Source organism: Anthonomus grandis, chromosome 3 (assembly GCF_022605725.1).
Source record: "Anthonomus grandis grandis chromosome 3, icAntGran1.3, whole genome shotgun sequence".
In the NCBI taxonomy this organism is placed as follows: domain Eukaryota; kingdom Metazoa; phylum Arthropoda; class Insecta; order Coleoptera; family Curculionidae; genus Anthonomus; species Anthonomus grandis.
In genome coordinates this window covers 47,608,055-47,626,838 of record NC_065548.1, presented here as the reverse complement: position 1 = coordinate 47,626,838, position 18,784 = coordinate 47,608,055, and the positions used below count along the sequence as shown (strand labels likewise).

At 31.4% G+C, this 18,784-nt stretch overlaps 1 protein-coding gene and 1 long non-coding RNA gene across 6 annotated transcripts in view; one reads left to right on the top strand and one right to left on the bottom strand.

Annotated features, from left to right (window-relative positions):
- LOC126733808 (centrosome-associated protein 350-like) overlaps nt 1–18,784 on the bottom strand; it is a 176,318-nt gene that overhangs the window by 85,012 nt on the left and 72,522 nt on the right. For all 5 annotated transcript variants that reach the window (XM_050437217.1, XM_050437218.1, XM_050437216.1 and 2 more), the window contains 2 exons: nt 12,470–12,594; nt 1,510–1,611 (listed from right to left, as the gene is read on the bottom strand). In XM_050437217.1, the coding sequence (XP_050293174.1) occupies nt 1,510–1,611; nt 12,470–12,594 (227 nt within the window). The remainder of the gene's footprint in view (nt 1–1,509; nt 1,612–12,469; nt 12,595–18,784) is intronic.
- The window catches only part of LOC126733819 (uncharacterized), a 308,547-nt gene continuing 305,518 nt past the window's right edge, over nt 15,756–18,784 (top strand). The window contains exon 1 of the long non-coding RNA XR_007659875.1: nt 15,756–16,986. This is a non-coding gene — a long non-coding RNA (uncharacterized LOC126733819). The remainder of the gene's footprint in view (nt 16,987–18,784) is intronic.

The window sequence follows — 18,784 nt, the reverse complement described above, 5'->3', positions numbered from 1 at the left end:
TTTATAAATTTATTCATTAGTGGCTCAATTTTGTATCCACGAGCACCCTCGGGATACAATTCATTATCACTAAAATGCCAGAGATTCAGTAGTAATTCATAACGATTTCGGCTCATTATTTCTCCAACAACACTGTTTTGGTAATTTTTTTTACGCTTGTTCCAATAACTTTCAAGCTTCGGTAATTTAACTAGTCCCATGTAGCCGACGATACCAATAAACAATTTCATTTCGTCTTTAGTGGTTGGTTCCCAAGCACGGAGGCGACTCCATTCAGAAACATCTTCTTGATTAAGTAATTTCTGGGTTGCATATAGGTTCGTCTGATCGGTCATCATTTGCAAAACCTCATCATCCACAAAAAATGAGAAAAAGTCGGTGGGAGTTCCACCAATAAGTGCCGCAGCAACCTCAGGAGTGATACCCCTATGTTCGGGATCAAACGAAAACTTCTCATGATTTCCAACTGGATCCCGCCACTGAATATTATACACGTCGAAAATATTGTCTTCTTCCTCTTTCATCTGATGATTGAGTTGATCAATATGTGGAATTTCTGCTGATATCTGGGAAGTTTGCTCAGTATCATAACCAATAATCGGAGCAAGAAGATTATCGTCTTCAGTAGAGGATGTACCTTGTTGAAGGTAATTTTCCGTAGGGTTAATTGCTTTTAAATTTCCAGAAATACCCCCAGCAGGTGAAAATTTTTATCTGAGACACGTTCGATGTCTGACTCTGAATCACTCTCATTTTCGCTTACTTGATACGTTGGATCGTCCAAAGAATCAGAGGAGCAGTGAAACGGATCCACAAGTGACTCACTTGATGAGCTCGACTCTAAAAATATAAAATACTCGTCCATCCATAGAATAATTAAAATAATATATGTATTTACCATCACTGTACATCAATTTTTGCTTTTTAGCAAGGTCGACTAACCGTTTTGAACGCTGGCTCATTTTAAAAACTGTCCAGTACGCTGCCGAACACGCGCTGCAAAAAGCGATACACTCACTTCGACGGTGACGAATCGATTGATGGAACATCGTGCAACACGTGATTCGTTAATGCCGCCTCAAAAAAAACGAAAACAGGACCGCCAACGGGAAATTGTTACAAAAAATTTAAAAAAAAAAACGATAAACGCGTATTTATTGACAATGTATTTAATTTTTAGCATTTTTAAATCAAAAGAATTAAATTTTTCGCTTTGGCGTATCAGACATTTATTAGCAAATTTCCATGGCGTTCAACGTATTAATAGATCCACAATAACGAAAAAACCTGCCAATAAAAAAAGATGCTTAACAAATAAATAAGTTGAGAGTTGCTTACATTATCTTGTTCACCCTTCTTAAAAATAGCCACTATTTTTGATTTTTTTGACTATTGCAATGAGTACTATACCGTTAAGTTTATTGTATTACATCTCTTTTCTATTTATATTTACGTAAAAAGTTTTAGAGTATTAACTAGAAATAACTTAACAGTGCAAAGACGGCTTACCTTTGCATCTCCATTTTTTCTTGTTGATGCTTCAGCAGGATCCCTCTTTGTTTCTTTTTAATTAGAGACGCCTCTGACAATTTTCCTGTCTCGATCAACTGTCTGCAATAAAAAAATAACAAAATAAAACGAAAATTATTGCACAACGAGGACGCATCATCGTTTAAGTTTACATTCTTTTCAAGAACTACTGTCCTATGCTAATGCTAATTCTTAAAAATAAAAAATTACTAATTTTAGTTGTTTAGATTTATATACAGTGCATCCGTAAAGTAGCGGATAAATTAAATACAATTGAAATGGACCGTTTCTGAAAAAAAATGTCCGAACCCGTCGATTTTAATATTTGGAATAGTGGTTACATAAGTAATATTATGATAAAATGTAAAATTAAAGAAATAACAATCTAAATTAAATGTTCGAATTGAGCACCGTTAATAACCTAACAATAACCAATGCGATTTAAAAATTCTCTTCGAACGTTGTCAATGACATCTGGAGTAATATTTCTAATTTCCTGGCGTATTTGTTCTTTTAAATCTTTTAAACTCGCTGGTTTAGTGACATACACTTTACTATTTATGTAATTATTATTATTATTATTGGTTTTTGTTTCATTTTTGTTGTTGACTTTAAAATTTAAAAACAATGTTGTGAATAGTATAGTCAATTTGTCATGGGAAAAGGCTACTTTAAAAAAATATCCAATTCTCTGATTTTTGGAGGGTTTATTCCAAAAGTTGAGAGCCCCCTCCCCTCCGTTTTTTGCGAAAGTGGAAAAAAATTTTGGATTCGTTTTTCTGGCTAAACCGTAGGTCGGACAGAAAAATTAATCAGACATAAAATGAAGAGAATCTTATTCTCTACAATTCATCTCATAGGCCCAAAGCTGTAGAACAAAAATTGAAAAAGCTAGAGGGCGCCAAAGTCACCAAAATTTTCTTTTTCCCATTTTGCGCTGTGAAATATTTTTTTTTACCATTGCAAGAATTGCAAAAATGTAGAGGGCAAAAAAACCTCTATGATTCATGTATGCATTTTTTTGCGAGATTAGCAGTTTTTGAAATATAAAGCATTTAGTACTAATATGTTCCCGTTTGTGTATGTACATTGCATAACATGTGTTGCTTCTCATGAACCACTATTGACCCTCCAAAAATCAGAGAATTGGATATTTTTTTTTAATGTTACAGATTGAATGTACTATAGAAGCAGTGGCGAAGCGTACGAGTAGACAAGGTCAGACACTGTCTACCCAAAATTATCCAGTTATTTGTCATTAATTTATCACGTAATTATTTCATGTAATTGTTGAATTAAAATTTTAAATAAATTAACACAGAACGTATTCGCTATGCTTACTATTATTATATAGTATCTAAACATGATTAATCCGAATAAATACGTATATTGCATACGTAATACCTATTACGTATGCAAAATTTACTCCCGGGAAGGACCTTCGAGCTTTTGTCTATCGAAGTCGACCAGCTATTTTATTATGCTGTTGAGGTTTATTATTTATGGACACTTATTATTTATGGTTTATTATTTATTATTTATCAGACTCTGAAACTTCTAAATGCGGAGAAAAAAGATATATAGGACACCTGAATACAAAAAAATTCGAAGAGGTGAGAGCAAAAAAGGTAAACATAGAAGCCAGAAATACCGCACAGAATGGGAAGCAAACGAGGAATTTAAAGGGTGATTGTTTCCGGATAGCGGTAAGTTAATATTTGGTATAATATGCACATGTTGTACGAGTTGTTGTGTTTTTGTAGATAATGGAAAAGCAAGATGTCGTGCCTGCAATGCTGTATTTACGGCGAATATTACGGTCATAAAAAATCATTCAAAATTGGCAAAACATTTGTTAAAAATCAAAGGAATGCCAGCAACATCAGTCGCAGATTTATTTAAGAAAAAAGAGGTATGTATATCCGAAGAGAGGCAAATAAAACGGGCAGAAATAAAACTTACTGGTTTTTTAGCAGAGCACAATATTGCTTTTAACTGTGTTGATCATTTAACGGATATAATCAAAGAATGTTTCCCGGATTCCAAAATAGCAAAAGGGATGGATTTGCATCGAACTAAAGCAACTCAAGTAATGAAAAATATTATTGGTCGTTGCTCTGAGAGTGAGTTAAATACCATTTTACAATTAAATAAATTTAGTCTCATTATAGACGAGTCCACTGACATAGCTGCGATTAAAACCCTATGTGTCTGCGTGAGATTTTTTGATAAAAAAAATAAAAAAATTAATACTCTTTATTGGAAACTAATACAAATATTTTCTGGAGATAATCCAGATCAGGCCAATGAAGGTGCAACAGCTGAGAGATTATTTCATGAAATTAAAAAAGCTTTAGTGTTAGACAAAATTCCATTAAAAAATATTATTGGATTCGCATCTGATGGCTGCAACAGTATGTTTGGGAAAAAAACTCGGTATCGAGCAGATTAAAAGACGAACTGCCCGGCATTATGGTGCAAAAATGTATCTGTCACTCTTTACATTTATGTGCCAGCGAGGCTTGCAAAAACTTGCCTAGAAGATGCGAAGATATGGCGAGAAACATTTATAACTATTTTAAGCAGAGCTCAAAGCGACAAGCAATGTTTAAGGAATTCCAAGATTTTTGTCAAGTTGATCCACACCAAATTTTTCGCCCATCGCAAACAAGATGGCTTTCGCTTTTATCAGTTGTAAAGAGAATACTTGAGCAATGGGAACCTTTACGACTATTTTTCACGTCCAATTATGTTGAACATCGTTTGCTAGCTAGTGAAGAAATATATCACGATTTAAATGATAAACATATAAAATTATTTTATATATTTCTGGACTGAATTGAATAAGTATTTTCAAAGTGATAAAGTGGTAATAACATCACTACATAATAAAATGGTTAGCATCTATAAATATCTTCTTCTCACGAATGAGTGAGAATGAGTGAGTGAGATATATGAATCCCCAGTACATAAGGCAAAATGACATAAAAAATGATTAATCCTAGTGATGAGAGTAAATTTGCAATTTACCAAAATTTGTATCTTGGGGTAGGCATTGCGCAAAATGTCAACAGCGTGGATAAGCCAACGAAAATCGACTTTTATGAAAGGTGCCGAAGATTTTTATTAACATCATGCTTAGAAATAAAAAAAGATACGACTTTAATGATCCTATCCTAAGCAAATTAGGTATACTTAATAAAAATCAAATAAAATTGCACTCTAGCATATTTCCCTTAATAAAAGAGGTACCACGTATTTGTGACCAAGATGATCTACAAAAGGCTCAAAAAATCCGATGACCAATGGAGGTTGTTGCAAATTACGCCTAGTGAACATCTACCTGCAACAGAAGATTTAGATACCTTTTATTTCGAACTTGGAGAAATAAAAGACATTCAAGGAACTCACTTATTTCAAGAAATAAGTGAATTTGCGTTATCAGTTTTGTCACTGCCGCATTCTAGTGCAAACTGTGAAAGACAATTTTCCAAAATTAATTTAGTTAAAACTAAAAGTCGAAATCATTTAGTTACAACGACAATTAATGGTATTATGCACTCATCACAACATGTTAAAAATTTTGATAAAGGTTGCATTGGTTTTGAACCAAGTAATGATATGATAGGCTCGATGACTTCATACAATCTTTATGGTTGTAACAAAACCAACTCATATAGACTTGGAATACTTGGATCCCGATGACGATATTATTTTTGACGAAGTATAGTTATATAGGTGTTATAATAATAATAATAATAATAGTTTATTCAAAATAATAATTAACAATATTACAAAATGTCTATAATAACGATCAAGAGAATAGTGAATAAACAATGATCACAGAAGTAGCGAGATGACTACTTGTACGTGAATATGAATTTAAAAGTTTTACAGAGTTAATCTTATCTAAAATTTAATGACTACGATATAATGTTCAAAACATAGATCAAGATCGAGTATGTCCAATTCGGTAATTTTTAAGGTCTATATCGAGGTAGTATGTCATGTCCAGGTTTGTGTGATTTTATTTGCTTTCTTTTCAATTTTACATGGATTTGCTAAAGATTATGTTTAAAAGAAAAGCATATTTATATATCATAGTATGTTACATATTATGATTTAATATATTATTAAACGTTTCTCTGTCCGTCCGCTGTATCCAGTCTTTCACATAAAATTTAAAATTTTTTTGATTTATTTTATCTTTTATATGCCCCGGAACCAAATTATAAATCTTAGAGATATAGAATCTAAAATATCGCTGACCAATAGTTTTTTCATTTCGTGGAACTACAGCGCTTTGATTTTGAGCTCGAGTAGCATATGAATGATTCACATGTTCAACTGTGATTTTCCTTTTATGAAGATTTAAAAGTAACTTTTGAACATATAATTGTTTTAAGTCAAATATACCAGCAAGATTGTATAGCTGATCAGATGGAAACAGTTTGTCTTTATCATAGATTATTTTTAAAATCCATTTTTGAACAACTTTCAACAATTTCTTAATCCACCCCATCCGCTGAGTCCATAATTTAAATGTGATTGTACCAGAGCAAAGTACAATGTTTTTAAGTGTTTAATATCCATAAAATCCTTAAGTCGTTTAAACTTAGATATCAAGCCTCTTAATTTGTTTGTAAGTTCACCTGCATGTATATCCCATTTTAAGTACCGGTCTAATGTTATACCTAAATACTTTATGGAATTTGCTTCTGGTATCTCAAAATGGGAGTTTATATTAAGAGGACCCATCAGAGGCAAGTTATTAGTGTAAGATGTAAATGTCAAATACTTTGTTTTAGAGGCGTTTAAAGACAGTCTGTTTGATTGAAACCAAGAGGAAATTTTTCTAAGATCAGCTTCAGCGTTCTGTTTTAAAGAATTCCATGAATTTCCTGAATAACATATGGCAGTGTCATCAGCGTAGCTTACTATTTCCCCCAAAATATCAATCTTAAGTAAGTCATTTACATATAATATAAATAATAATGGGCCAAGTACAGTGCCTTGGGGTACCCCACAGGTTATGTCTGCGAAGGAGCTTTGTACTTCATCGATCTTGACAAGTTGTTTTCTATTTTTTAAATAACTTTCAACTAGTTTATGAACTATTCCTCAAGATTATCTAACAGGATTTTGTGATTAACAGTATCACAGGCTTTAGAGAGGTCAACAAAGATACAGAGTGATGGTTTCGATTTATCTAAGTTTTCATATAAATAATTTGTTAAATGTATAATTGCATCTTCTGTTGACATTTTTTCTCGAAAGCCAAACTGTTTGTTTGAAAGAATGGAGTTCTTTGTTAGAAATGACACTAACCGATTTTTAAAAATTTTTTCATAAATTTTAGCTATACTGGAAATTAGAGAGATTGGTCTGTAGTTGTTAAGGTCTTCTTCCAGGCCAGTTTTGTGTAGAGGTGTGATCATACCAATTTTTAAAATTTCGGGAAAGATACCTGTATTGAAGGACATATTTATTAAATATGCTAGCACATGTGCTATTTCAATTTTTATTTCTTTTAGGGTTTCGGCCTTAACGCCATCAACACCTGGCGATTTGCCTTTTTTTAACCTGTCAATGATCTCTATGACCTCAGTGGGCGTCGTTTCCCTTAAAAACATCGATTGATGAATATGATGGTTTTCGTTAGACTTATAAACATAGGTATTCGTTATTTTTATAGTATTTGCCCTATTTCACTAAAATATTTATTAAACTGGTTTGCTATGTTTTGTTTGTCTTCCAGTATTTCACCATTTGTATGCTTAATTTTACTAATATTTCCCTTGTTCTTTTTTTTATTACTACATATGGCATTAACGCAATTCCAGAGGGCTTTAGTTTTATCTTTGTTGTCTCTAATTGTATTTTGTACAAAGTCCCTTTTTGCTCCCTTAATAAGTTTTTTTATCTCATTATTGAATGTTTTATATCTTTCCTTTAGTTCTTCATTATTTGGTTCTCTTTTACACTGTAGATATAAACTATTTTTTTCATTTATTTTTCTTAGTAAACCTTTCGTAATCCATTTACTTTTTCCGTTTTTCCTGTTACTTATTTTAATTAATTCTGTATGTTTTTCAATTTTCCCAACTAAAATATCCATAAACATCCTTGTTGCCACTTCCGTGTCTCTTGTACCATATATCAATTGCCAGTCTTCCATTTCTAAGTCATTTCTTAATGCCTCATAGTTAATATATTTCTTTGTTTTCACTAAATGACTATTATTTTTTGCATCCTCATCCTTTAAGCTTAAATTCAAAATAATTGGAAAATGATCTGTAAGATCATATTTCAAAATAAAAGACGTAGGAATTTTTGAAATATCCTCATTACAAATTTTAACCAAAAAATGATCTAGACAGGTTTTTGACTCCGGTCTGGTAAATTTATTAATATACGAAACAAAATGATAGGAATTCATTATATTTTTATATTCCTCACTTTCCCTTTTCATTGATAACAAATCTATATTTATATCACCAGTAATTACATGGTTTTTTATATTCTTTTTCTGTTCGAGATAGTGGGCAAAATCATTATTAAATTGATCCTTATTTATACTGGGAGATTTATATATACAAGTTATTAAAAGCATATTTGTTAAAGGGGTAGTTATTTCCAATTCTATTGATTTTACTTGACCAATGAATTCAAATTTATGTTTTTGTGATACGTGTTCTTTTACAAAAATAATTATTCCATCACATTTATTTAAAATGCCTCTATTATATATTATATTATATCCATTCATCCGATAAACTGTTTCATCAAAGACATAATGTGTTTCTGAGAGAACAATGACATCAAAATTAAATGAAAATTGGTCCAGCAGACATTGTAGATTATCAAAATTTTGATTTATACTTCTAATATTCAATTGCAAAATATTAAAATTACTATTTGGCAAAATATGGTCATTCAAATCATTTGGGTTTTCTATTTCTGATGTGTCAATTTTTAAATATGTATAGTCCCTGATATAATTATCCATGTCAATGAAAGAAATGCTTTTATCTCATGCCAATAAAACACTTTAGACCTGATAGAATTTAGAAATAAATAAATAGAATAAAAAAGGCTAAAAAACGCTTAAAGGACTTACAACGTACAACCAACACAGATTCTAAAACAATAACCAAAATATACAAAAAACAAAATTAAATATAAAATATAATTATGTCCTTGCAGAATTCTCCCTCCAACAGTCTTAAAAGTGCAACAAGTTACGAACGTAAAGCCTACACAGATCTTAAAACCAAAAAAATTTGAAGTAAACAAATAATAAAATTTAGAGTTCAAAACCCATATACAAATTAGTTTCAAAACTAATTTTTTTTATCATAATCCCTATTTTGAGCACGAGTTTTCCTCTTGGTAGGATTCTCCTTCTCCTGGATTCCAGTGCGGGATGGAGAAGCTCTACGTTTATTTGAGCCTGATGGTGTCTCTTTGTTGCCTTTAGTACCCTCTTGGAAAAGCCCAGCTGTTTCTTTACTTTGTAATTCTTTTACTGAATATGTTTTACCCTCAATAACTAATGTCTTGTTTTTAATTTTTGCAGCTTGTTGATTTTGTCGAGCCTTTTTTAGGTGTTCTCTTAAAATTTTTATATCTTTGTATTCGTCTTGGGTGTATTCAGGAGAAATATAGATTTTTGTACCTTTTAACTTGTAAGCGTTAGTTAATATGTATTTACGTAAAAAGTAACTGTTGCTTTCAACTGAGATAGGGCGCACTCTTTCGCCTCCCGGCTTTCCCACTCGGTAGACGTTGCGAAAGTCGGAAAATGTACACTTCGACCTTAAATTTTCGTTGAACAGCTGTAAACACACTTCCACGTCGTTTTTCGATTCTTGCTCTTCAAGACCGTAAATCATAAATTTATATTTCTTATGTTCCTGTTCTTGTTTTTTCAATTTTACCTTTAGGGTGCTTATTTCTGTTCTCAACGTTTCGTTTTCTCCTTTTAGCTTGTTGATTTCGCCTCGAAACTCTTCCTTCAGGTCACGTATTTCGTCAGATAGGGCTTCTTTACTTAGCCTAATTTCTTCTTTAACCTCCTGGTTTGAAGCAATCAAAGATTTTAAAAGACTTCTTATATCTTCATCGGCCATTTCATTTCATTCGACGAAAGATATGAATTAATATATTATTTCTATTTCCGTAAAGTATTTTAGGTGTATGGTACGCTAAAGCTATGTTGAAAAATATTTCGCCGAACGTAGATTTATATATATATACAATGCCGGACAGTTAAGAAATTCCTTGTGCACAAACTATTTGTTTATATTCTAGATTGCAGTACTTGTACCGGGATTTTAATACAGATTTATAATATGTTCAATTAAAAATTATGGTAAGAGGTACATACGGTTATAAACTCTTCTGGTATAAAGTTTCAATTTTTAATTTGCACTCTTTCCCACTAATTTTACTAATTTTGTCAGGACACTTAATTCGGGTATTTAACTTTTTAAAGGTGATCACACACTGTGAAAGGCTTAAGTAGCAAGGCTTAAGTAGCTTGAAACATATACTACGTACCTACATTTTTGTTTTCTTTTTCGCTTGTATCTATACCTGTTTTGTTTTTGAAGGATTCCATATTATTTTTTCAATATATTATTATTGTGTATATTTTGCGTTTTTTTTACAAGTTTTGAATAAATGGGCGCTTCATAAAAAAATCGCACTAAAAATTCCTACTGACTCAATCCTGTATACTCACGCCATCTATCGTACGATAATTTACGATAATTTCGGTTCACCCAGTTCAATTTTTGTTGGGCCATCTGGCAACACTGGTCGGATGAACGACGGCATTCTGAGCGGTCAGACATAATTTCTTTTAAAGTAATCAGTGTTTTACAAAATAAATCTATTTAAAGTAAAGAAGTGACTATTATTACTAGTTGGTGTTGTATACTTTCTGTGGACTCTATTAGCTTATTATTCTTTTTCTAACACTATCTTTTTATGCTAGTAGCAAAGTTTACTGAATAAATACTACTAAAAGTATTTTATTCAGTAAACTTTGTTAGTAGTAATTAGTTTTTTCTTTTTTATATCACTACATAATTTTTCTCTTTTTAGTTAATATTTCATGCGCTTTCTATTTTCGCGCTATTTTCTCATTCTCTATTTAATTAAAGTGAATAATATTGAATACACATTTTTTTCTAATTAACGATTTTTATTGTTTGTCTACCCGAAATAAAAGTTCACGCTTCGCCACTGGAAGGTGTGTTGTATTTTGGGTTTTGGAATTTCGAAAGTGTTTTGTTTTTAAGTTAGGTTTTTTATTTTTATGTAGATGAATACAAAGTATGTATCTAAATAAGTATGTACATATAAATTGTTAGATTTTAATAAGGTGCTACCTATTTAGTTTAGATTTAAATTTTAAAGGGCCTAATGAATAAAAATAAATCAATTACTTTTGCTTAAAATAAGAAAGCAAAACCTCAAGACTTTGCGGATTAGAAATGATGGAATTCGAAGCATATTTTTGTGTGTTAATGATACAGAATGTAGAGGAATATATAGATTATTATTTATTTTCTTTTTATTTTACTCATCTACCTAATATTGTCTACCATAGATTGGACATGTTACCTATCTATAGACAATATTATCAAACTTAAGGAGTTTATACCAACACCACTGTTCAAATCAGTAAGAAATCATTGAATATTTTATTAGATCTATTTTATATAAAGAAAATAAAAGAGATGATACCTAGTATTCATAACAAAATGATTAAGTTCAATAGTACCTATCTTAATAAAAGAAAAAAATTGAAATATTTAGTGATATATTGCGTTTTGACGATTGCAGGGCACAAGTTTATTTAGTGACCTTGGAGTCTTAACGTCTTCAAAAACATATTATTTATTGTCTTTAAAATTAAATTAAAACTGCTTGTTTTTACCAAAATAATATAAAGCCATATTGTAATAAATGCTTATTGTATTTACTAAATGTATGTATAAACATATTGGTAGACTGAGATATTTTATTTTTATTTTACGTCAAGCTTAACCACTGAAGGAGTTTTTAATTTAGTTTTTAATTCATATGAATTGCAGAATAATATGAATCAACTTTTGCGCTATTACTATTTTGTGGTTCAATGTGTGGCTACGTTGCACATTTTTACCAACATAAGGGCATTTTTTCGCTGTTTCAGAAAAGTTTACCTCACTGTATTATCCATACAAGCAAATTAATGATAAAAAATATAAACCTGTATTTATTATTGTTTTTTTTTATTTTATTTTTTTTTATTTTGTTTACACATTCACTTCTATTTCTATTTCGTTTTTACATTCTGTTTGAGGCTTGTCAACAGAATGTAAAGAAGCCGTCGAGAATTTGTGGAATGGCCAGCTCGCTCGCCAGATTTGACACCTCTAGACTTTTTTTTATGGGACTATTTGAAGCAAAAGGTGTACGAAACTGAACCTGCTTCAGTAATGGATTTACGACAGACAATAACGAATAGTACTCGTCAGGAGCTTCAAAATAAAGTGCCACAAGTCCACCCTTTCCATTTAATTAAGGAAAAGCACTGTATATATGTGTGTACTCGTATGTTATTTTTTTAAAAGGGCTCAACATAAATTTTGGAGGGTTGAAGAAGTGGCAGCGCAATATCATGGGCAGAAATATGATTATCAGTGAGTAAAAGATAGTATTAATTTGCCAACATTAAAAAAGTCAGAAATAGTTTTAATAGATATGTGTTTTTTCACAGTGTAATATGCTGCTATCCCCAATAGAATCAATAAGCTCAGAAACTTTTTTAATACCATACCATAATACTAACTATTACATCAATGAGCCAATTACCCGTTTAACTCGTTCTGAATAAAACTTAATAAAGAAAAAAACGACTCTAACATATTGAAATTCTACTTACTTTCTTTGCATTTCTAACCATACGAGTTCGCCTTTAGTCCGATCTAGTAGAAACTGCTCCCTAATTTTTAGCAACACTTTCCAATTATCTATCCTGGCGTCCTCGTCGTTCAGCAGCTGGTCAAACTAAAAAATAAAATTATCAAAGTGATTTCTGTTAATGGGAATTACGTAGCGAAATTCAACGATGTGACTAGTTTGTTGTTTATCCTAACTAAGTGTATTTACCAATCTAAGAGTTTTACTTATCAGAAAACGTTTTCCATGTATAGTTTTGGTATATACAGGGTGTTTCATAATTATTGGGACAAACTTGGAGAGACTATCCAAAAATGATAGATTTTGAGATACAGGGTGATAAAATGTAAGGAAAAAAATCTTATTTTAACCATTAACAATGACAAAAATTTGAAAAACATTTTTTATTTGAAGCAAAAACAGTGGCGTGCCATTTTTTTTAAGAGTTCACTAGGTTCTAGCCCGCATGGACGCCACTGGTAAAATAAAAAATTAAATTATGTATTAGAAAATAGTACTAGATGCTACCGACTAATTTTCAGAAAAATATCTGCAGGGATGTCAAATTTATCATAAAAAATAAGTTTATTGAGCAAACTGGCCTATTCTAAGACTTTTTACAATCCCTGCAAGTTTGCCCGACTAATTATGAAACACCCTGTATATAAAATGTAGCTGTTAGGAACCGTTAAAAAGTCATAGCGAGGATCGATCTCAGATCCAAAATATTGATAGTCTAACAAGCTGACGATCAATAATTTTTGGAGTGTGCAAGTGCTAAGTTTCATGAACTTAGACTATATTGTTAAACTACAAACTTCTAACTATATATGATAAAATTCTTTTAATAAAAAACTCGTCGGACATTATATTTATTAATCAACTTGGTTCTGTTACAATAAGAATTAATTTGCAATTTCTTATTAGTTATTAAAGGTCTTTCACAATTTGACATGCACCTAGATACGTAAACACCTGTGTGCTTAAAATAAAGTATACAAAAAAAAATTAATATGTAAATTGACCAGAACCTATAGTACTTAACTTCCAGCCAAAATCAACATAACTTGACCTACACTATCAATAGTAGTCACAGAAAGGAATAAAAAATCGAAACACCATATAACCTAAAGAAAAAAAACATTATATTTTTTCGTTTGAACTATTTAAAAAAAAATAAAACTTTTATTTAAAAATATAAATTCCCTACAGCGTTTACTAAATTGTTTAAAGCTCTCAAACTACTTGGGAGAATGTTATATAATTTTGAAGCCAGGTATCCTAAAAATCTGTTGTTTTTTTTAATAGTTGGTATCTTTAAGTGCCGGTTTACATAATTCCTGGTAGCGTAAGAGTGATTAACATATTTTTTAAGAATATTTGTTTTATGTGTGTAGATGCATATTGACCAAATATACAGGGTGTTCATTTGAAAACCTCCCACCACGGATTTATCGAAAACCACTGTTTAAAAAAAAAAAAACGCCGAAATACATCAAAAAGTTTGTCAAGGGGGACAACTTTCTAACCTAAAATTACTTCACCCCCTTTCACCCTCTTCCCCCCAGAGTCATCCACTTAAAAATTTTAAATGGCAAGGGGTATCGAGTAGTAGCTTGTTTAAAAGGTCTTTCGAAGTCTTTTATTTTGACGTTTGATTTTTTTTAAAATGGGTCGATTCGTTTTCGAGAAAATTAGAAAAATCTTTGTTTATCTTAATTTGTTCAGATAGAAAACAAAGACATGAAAATATCAGTTTTTATTTCAACAATATATAAGTATTATTGAGCACATTTCATGATGGTACAACAAATCTTGATCCAGAAAACAAGAAAGAAACCTGAAGAGATATTATTTTATAATATGACGAAATGAGGAATTGACACATTGGATAAGCTTTGCATACACCCTTCAAAGAAGGACGCGAAGATGTCCCATGGTACCTTTCTACCTTATGATGAACATCACAACTGTAAATGGTATGGTCATCTTGAATCAAGTATTTGATTTACTTGCTAACTAAAAAATCGAAAGCATGGTCGAAGATTATTTATTCGTGAAATGGACGAAAATCTGGTCAAAGCTCACATGTCAAGGCGTATCCTGAAGCCTCAAATTACATCATCTGTCCACGTTCGAAGGATACCAAGATGATTAATGAGCAAAAGATTTATGATTTGTTGACAGAATTAAAAGAGAAGGATAGACATATAGAGAGAATGAGAAGAAACAGCATGGTTTTTGAAGATGAAGTGTCGGAGGCCGAAAAGAAGTTTTCCTCATCCCTGGAAAATTTGCATAAACGGAATGAAGAGCTTAAAGTTGAATTGGAAAACTTAAAAATTAAAGAAGATGAATTGTTGGCATTGCTGAAAGTGAGCGAAAGGGCAAGTCTTAAGTTCAATTCACAAATAAACGAGCTAAATATCCTAAATAAAAATTTAATTGTAACGATAAAAACATTAGAAAATGAGTCTTAACCTATAAGACTGAAATAAACTTGCTACAAAAAGACGTAAACGACTTAACTAACTTAAATAAGAAGATGTTAGACTCCGTAAAGGTGTTGGAGACTGAAAAAGATACCTGTTATTCCGACATTTGTGCATTGAAGGAACAGTTGCAGATATCCAAATCTGTTGTTATTAATTCTCCAACACAGCTACCAACTAGGCCAAATACACCTGACGATAGTCGACCTCGGCTTCTCTTTGTTGGTGGAAATTGTAGCAGAGTGTTCTTAAAACATTTACGTTTAAAGTTTGAAGCTTACTACAAGGTCCAGTGTTTCCTGAAGCCGGGCAGTTCAAGCAGTGAGGTGATTAGGACAGCATCAAATTTAGTTAAGGACTTTACGAAAGAAGATTTTTTAATAGTAATGTTAAATGGAATTTGTTCTTCATCTGATGTTTTAAAAAATTTAATTCAAAATCATGTTGATACAAGCACTTTAGTGATGACAAGCCCTTATACTTATTTAAACCATAATGTTATCTATAATAGTAATAAGGCCCTTTATCGTACTTTTCATGAGAATAATATTAATCTGTGTGAGATTTTGAAGTCTAATCACGCCAGTAACTTTGGTTCAGACTTGGCATCATTATTACATGTACATATTTTCAAATATTTTAAAATTAATATTTCATCGAATAAATTGTCTTTGAATCATCAAATTAATGAGTCTGAACTAGTTACTGATCGTGAATTGGATTCTTCTTTTTTATAGACATGTCCACGAAAGTTGAATCTCATTCATTGTTACAGGTTAAAATTGGCATTTTATACTCTTTATTAAAAGCACTGATTACAGTTATATTTTCAAAATAGATATTTTACAAATATTAATGATTGATACTAGTAATGCCCTCTCTGTAATAGCCTCCCAAGTAACCCATAGTTCTGTTCTCTAGCCATTTCAAATTGCAGTATTCTTTTTTTTAATGACACATTTAGTCTTGTACATTTCAGCTTCATATTGTACTGGTTGTTAATGAAATTTTATTTATACTCTTATAAAACCCGGTTCTGGACTAAAGAAATATTTTAGAATTTAAATTATATCCCATATTGATTATTTAATTATTTTATAACGAATAATGATTAATTGGGCATGTACAATTATTGTGTATGTTGTACTGTTCATAGTACAATATCTGATTTTGGCTTGACCATACCAGATATGCTGGTTGATTTTACTCAGACTGACCTATCTAATTTTTGTCTCTTTTTATCTAATGTAAATATTAGTTTTCTTGGAAGATAGCAAAAAGTTGCTGGTCTAGGCAAAATCGAAATTGATTGTCATAGTGACACATATTTTCATTGCCAACTTCCTTGGGCCACAAATTTTGTTATTTATTTTTTTATAAAAGGTTTTATGGTACTTATAAAAAAAGTTAAGTTATTTTGTTATATATTTCGATTGGCAATACACTTTGTGCGTGATTGCTTAAATACGGGTTTGACCTCTGCGGTCGTTCCTTTTCCCAGACCGCCGTCATGAAGTGAAGAGTGCTTTAGTTCTTTTTGAAATTCGTGTGAATTTTACCCATATGGGGATATAATTGACTAAATGTGGTGATAGTAAATCAACTTTTTGGGCGTAATGCTGTAATTTGTTGTTTTGTTGAATTTACTGGCCTTTATGGCGATTTAAAACCTAATAATTTTTCACGTGCCCTCGAACATCGGCAAAATAGCGGTTCTGATTGGCATTGGCAGGGGACAATTTAATTAGCAAGTAGGTATTCTTGAATTTATCGTTTATACTGATAGTATAGGTTTTTCTTTTCTTTTGGCTACTAGAGCTACATAACATGGATTTTGAATGGATTTTTTTTGTACGGACCTAATTTCTTCATGCCACATGGTGCTTTCGTTTTGGGGTTATGTACTCTACTGGCTCTAATCTAGAAGGAGATTTTAAGCAACTGTGAGCTAACGTCTAACCTAGACCACTACCAGAGCTTGGCGTATTGTGAAGTGGAAGAGGTGAAGGTTGGAAGCCTGCAGTTTTTCTTTGACTGGGAATTGGATGTCTAGGAGAATCTCGAATCTGAAGTAGTCTGCTGTGTGTGGAGCTAGGTGACACAACATAACATTTTTTTTATTCACTTATTTTATTTTTATTATCACAACTTTTATCTCTTGAGTTGAGGTACATACATAAGCTTATTTAAAATTTTATTGACATTATTTAATCGATGCTATTTTATTATTGAATATTACTGATAAGAGTACATATATATGTGACAAGTGACTCCTGTGAGGTAAGACGCAGCCGGCTTCGTAGTACTACGAGTATATACTTGGGTTATATTATTTATTTTCAGACTACTCCACTAAGATGTCAAATTTTCTCAGATTAGCTAGTAAATATTAGAGTAAACTAATAAAAGGGTAATTTTAAGTGGGGAAGCTTCAACAGTTAGGGTTGTTATTTTTTTTTTTTTTGCTTAGGTCAATGTCCGTGGCGGGATATACCGGGCCATGTAAAGTATTAGTTTAATTCGAATTGAAGCTTCATTCCCCAAAAGGTTTGGGTGTAACATAATTTATTTTATTTTGACAACCACACTTTGATTGTGTATTTTTTGTGTGATGTTGTGGTTCCTTATTACCAACTTAAATAATTATTCCTCTTAACGATAAATAACATAACATAATTCTCTGTGATAATCAAGACTTAAATAAATTGTTATTTTCTGTTGTTAATTTGTTTTTCACTTGAGTTGAGTAGGTTGGAATATCATAGGTAATTTGAAAACAATAGTGTATACTGATTTGACTTTGATTTTGTTTTCCAAGTTTCGTTTTGAACTTGCCTAAATAAATTTTGATAAATGTTGGGCGTCCTTTGGGATTATATAAAATCCAAAACTTGGTGGCGCCATACTGATTTTGACATTTAGTTGGGTAACTCTTGGGTAGTTACTACCTAAGAAATTTTGGTTCATTTGGTTGAGAAAGAAGCTAGAACCCACATCGGCTTGAGCTAGCAGCATTGTGAAGGATTCCTTCTCTGGGCGTTTCAGGTAAGAGGGGTTAAGTTCCTCCGGGCATCAAACAACTTTTGGAGACCCTCTGAAGGCCATAAACCTTTCACTATTTTTAGTACTTCTTTTCTTTTGATTAACTTGGCATTCATCGCATCACCATAATTCCATTTTATTGCACTTTAGAAAAAAAAAATATAACATCATGTTCATATTCTACTAGTAAAATTGAAATTAGCTCTTCGAAAAACTTAAGTATCTTTATTCTTAATATACAATCCCTAAGAAACAAGATGGATGAGCTTCATCTTTTGCTGGACACATGTAATTTTCCTGATATTGTACTTCTGACTGAGCACTGGTTGAGGCCTAGTGAATGTTTTTTAATATCTGATTATCTTCCTATATCAAATTTTTGTCGTCAACAATCTATACATGGAGGAACCATAATCTTAGCTAGGCAAACAATTGAAACGATTTTCTGTAATATTGATAAGTATGAAATTCTTCTGTTAGAGAATGTTTTTGAATTCTCTCTTTCTTTTTGTAAACGTTTTAATTTATATATTCTTTGTGTTTATAGGCCACCTACAGGAGATATTGCTATGTTTCTGGACAAACTTGATTCTCTTTTATCCCAGTTGTCCCTACATTCTAAGGTTATATTGGCTGGTAACTTTAATATCAACTACACTGATGAAACCTTGCCACGTACTTCTCTTTTAAGTATTTTAAATTCTTACGACTTGAAAATGCACGTTCTTTCTCCCACACGAATAACTTCTTCATCTGCAACTACA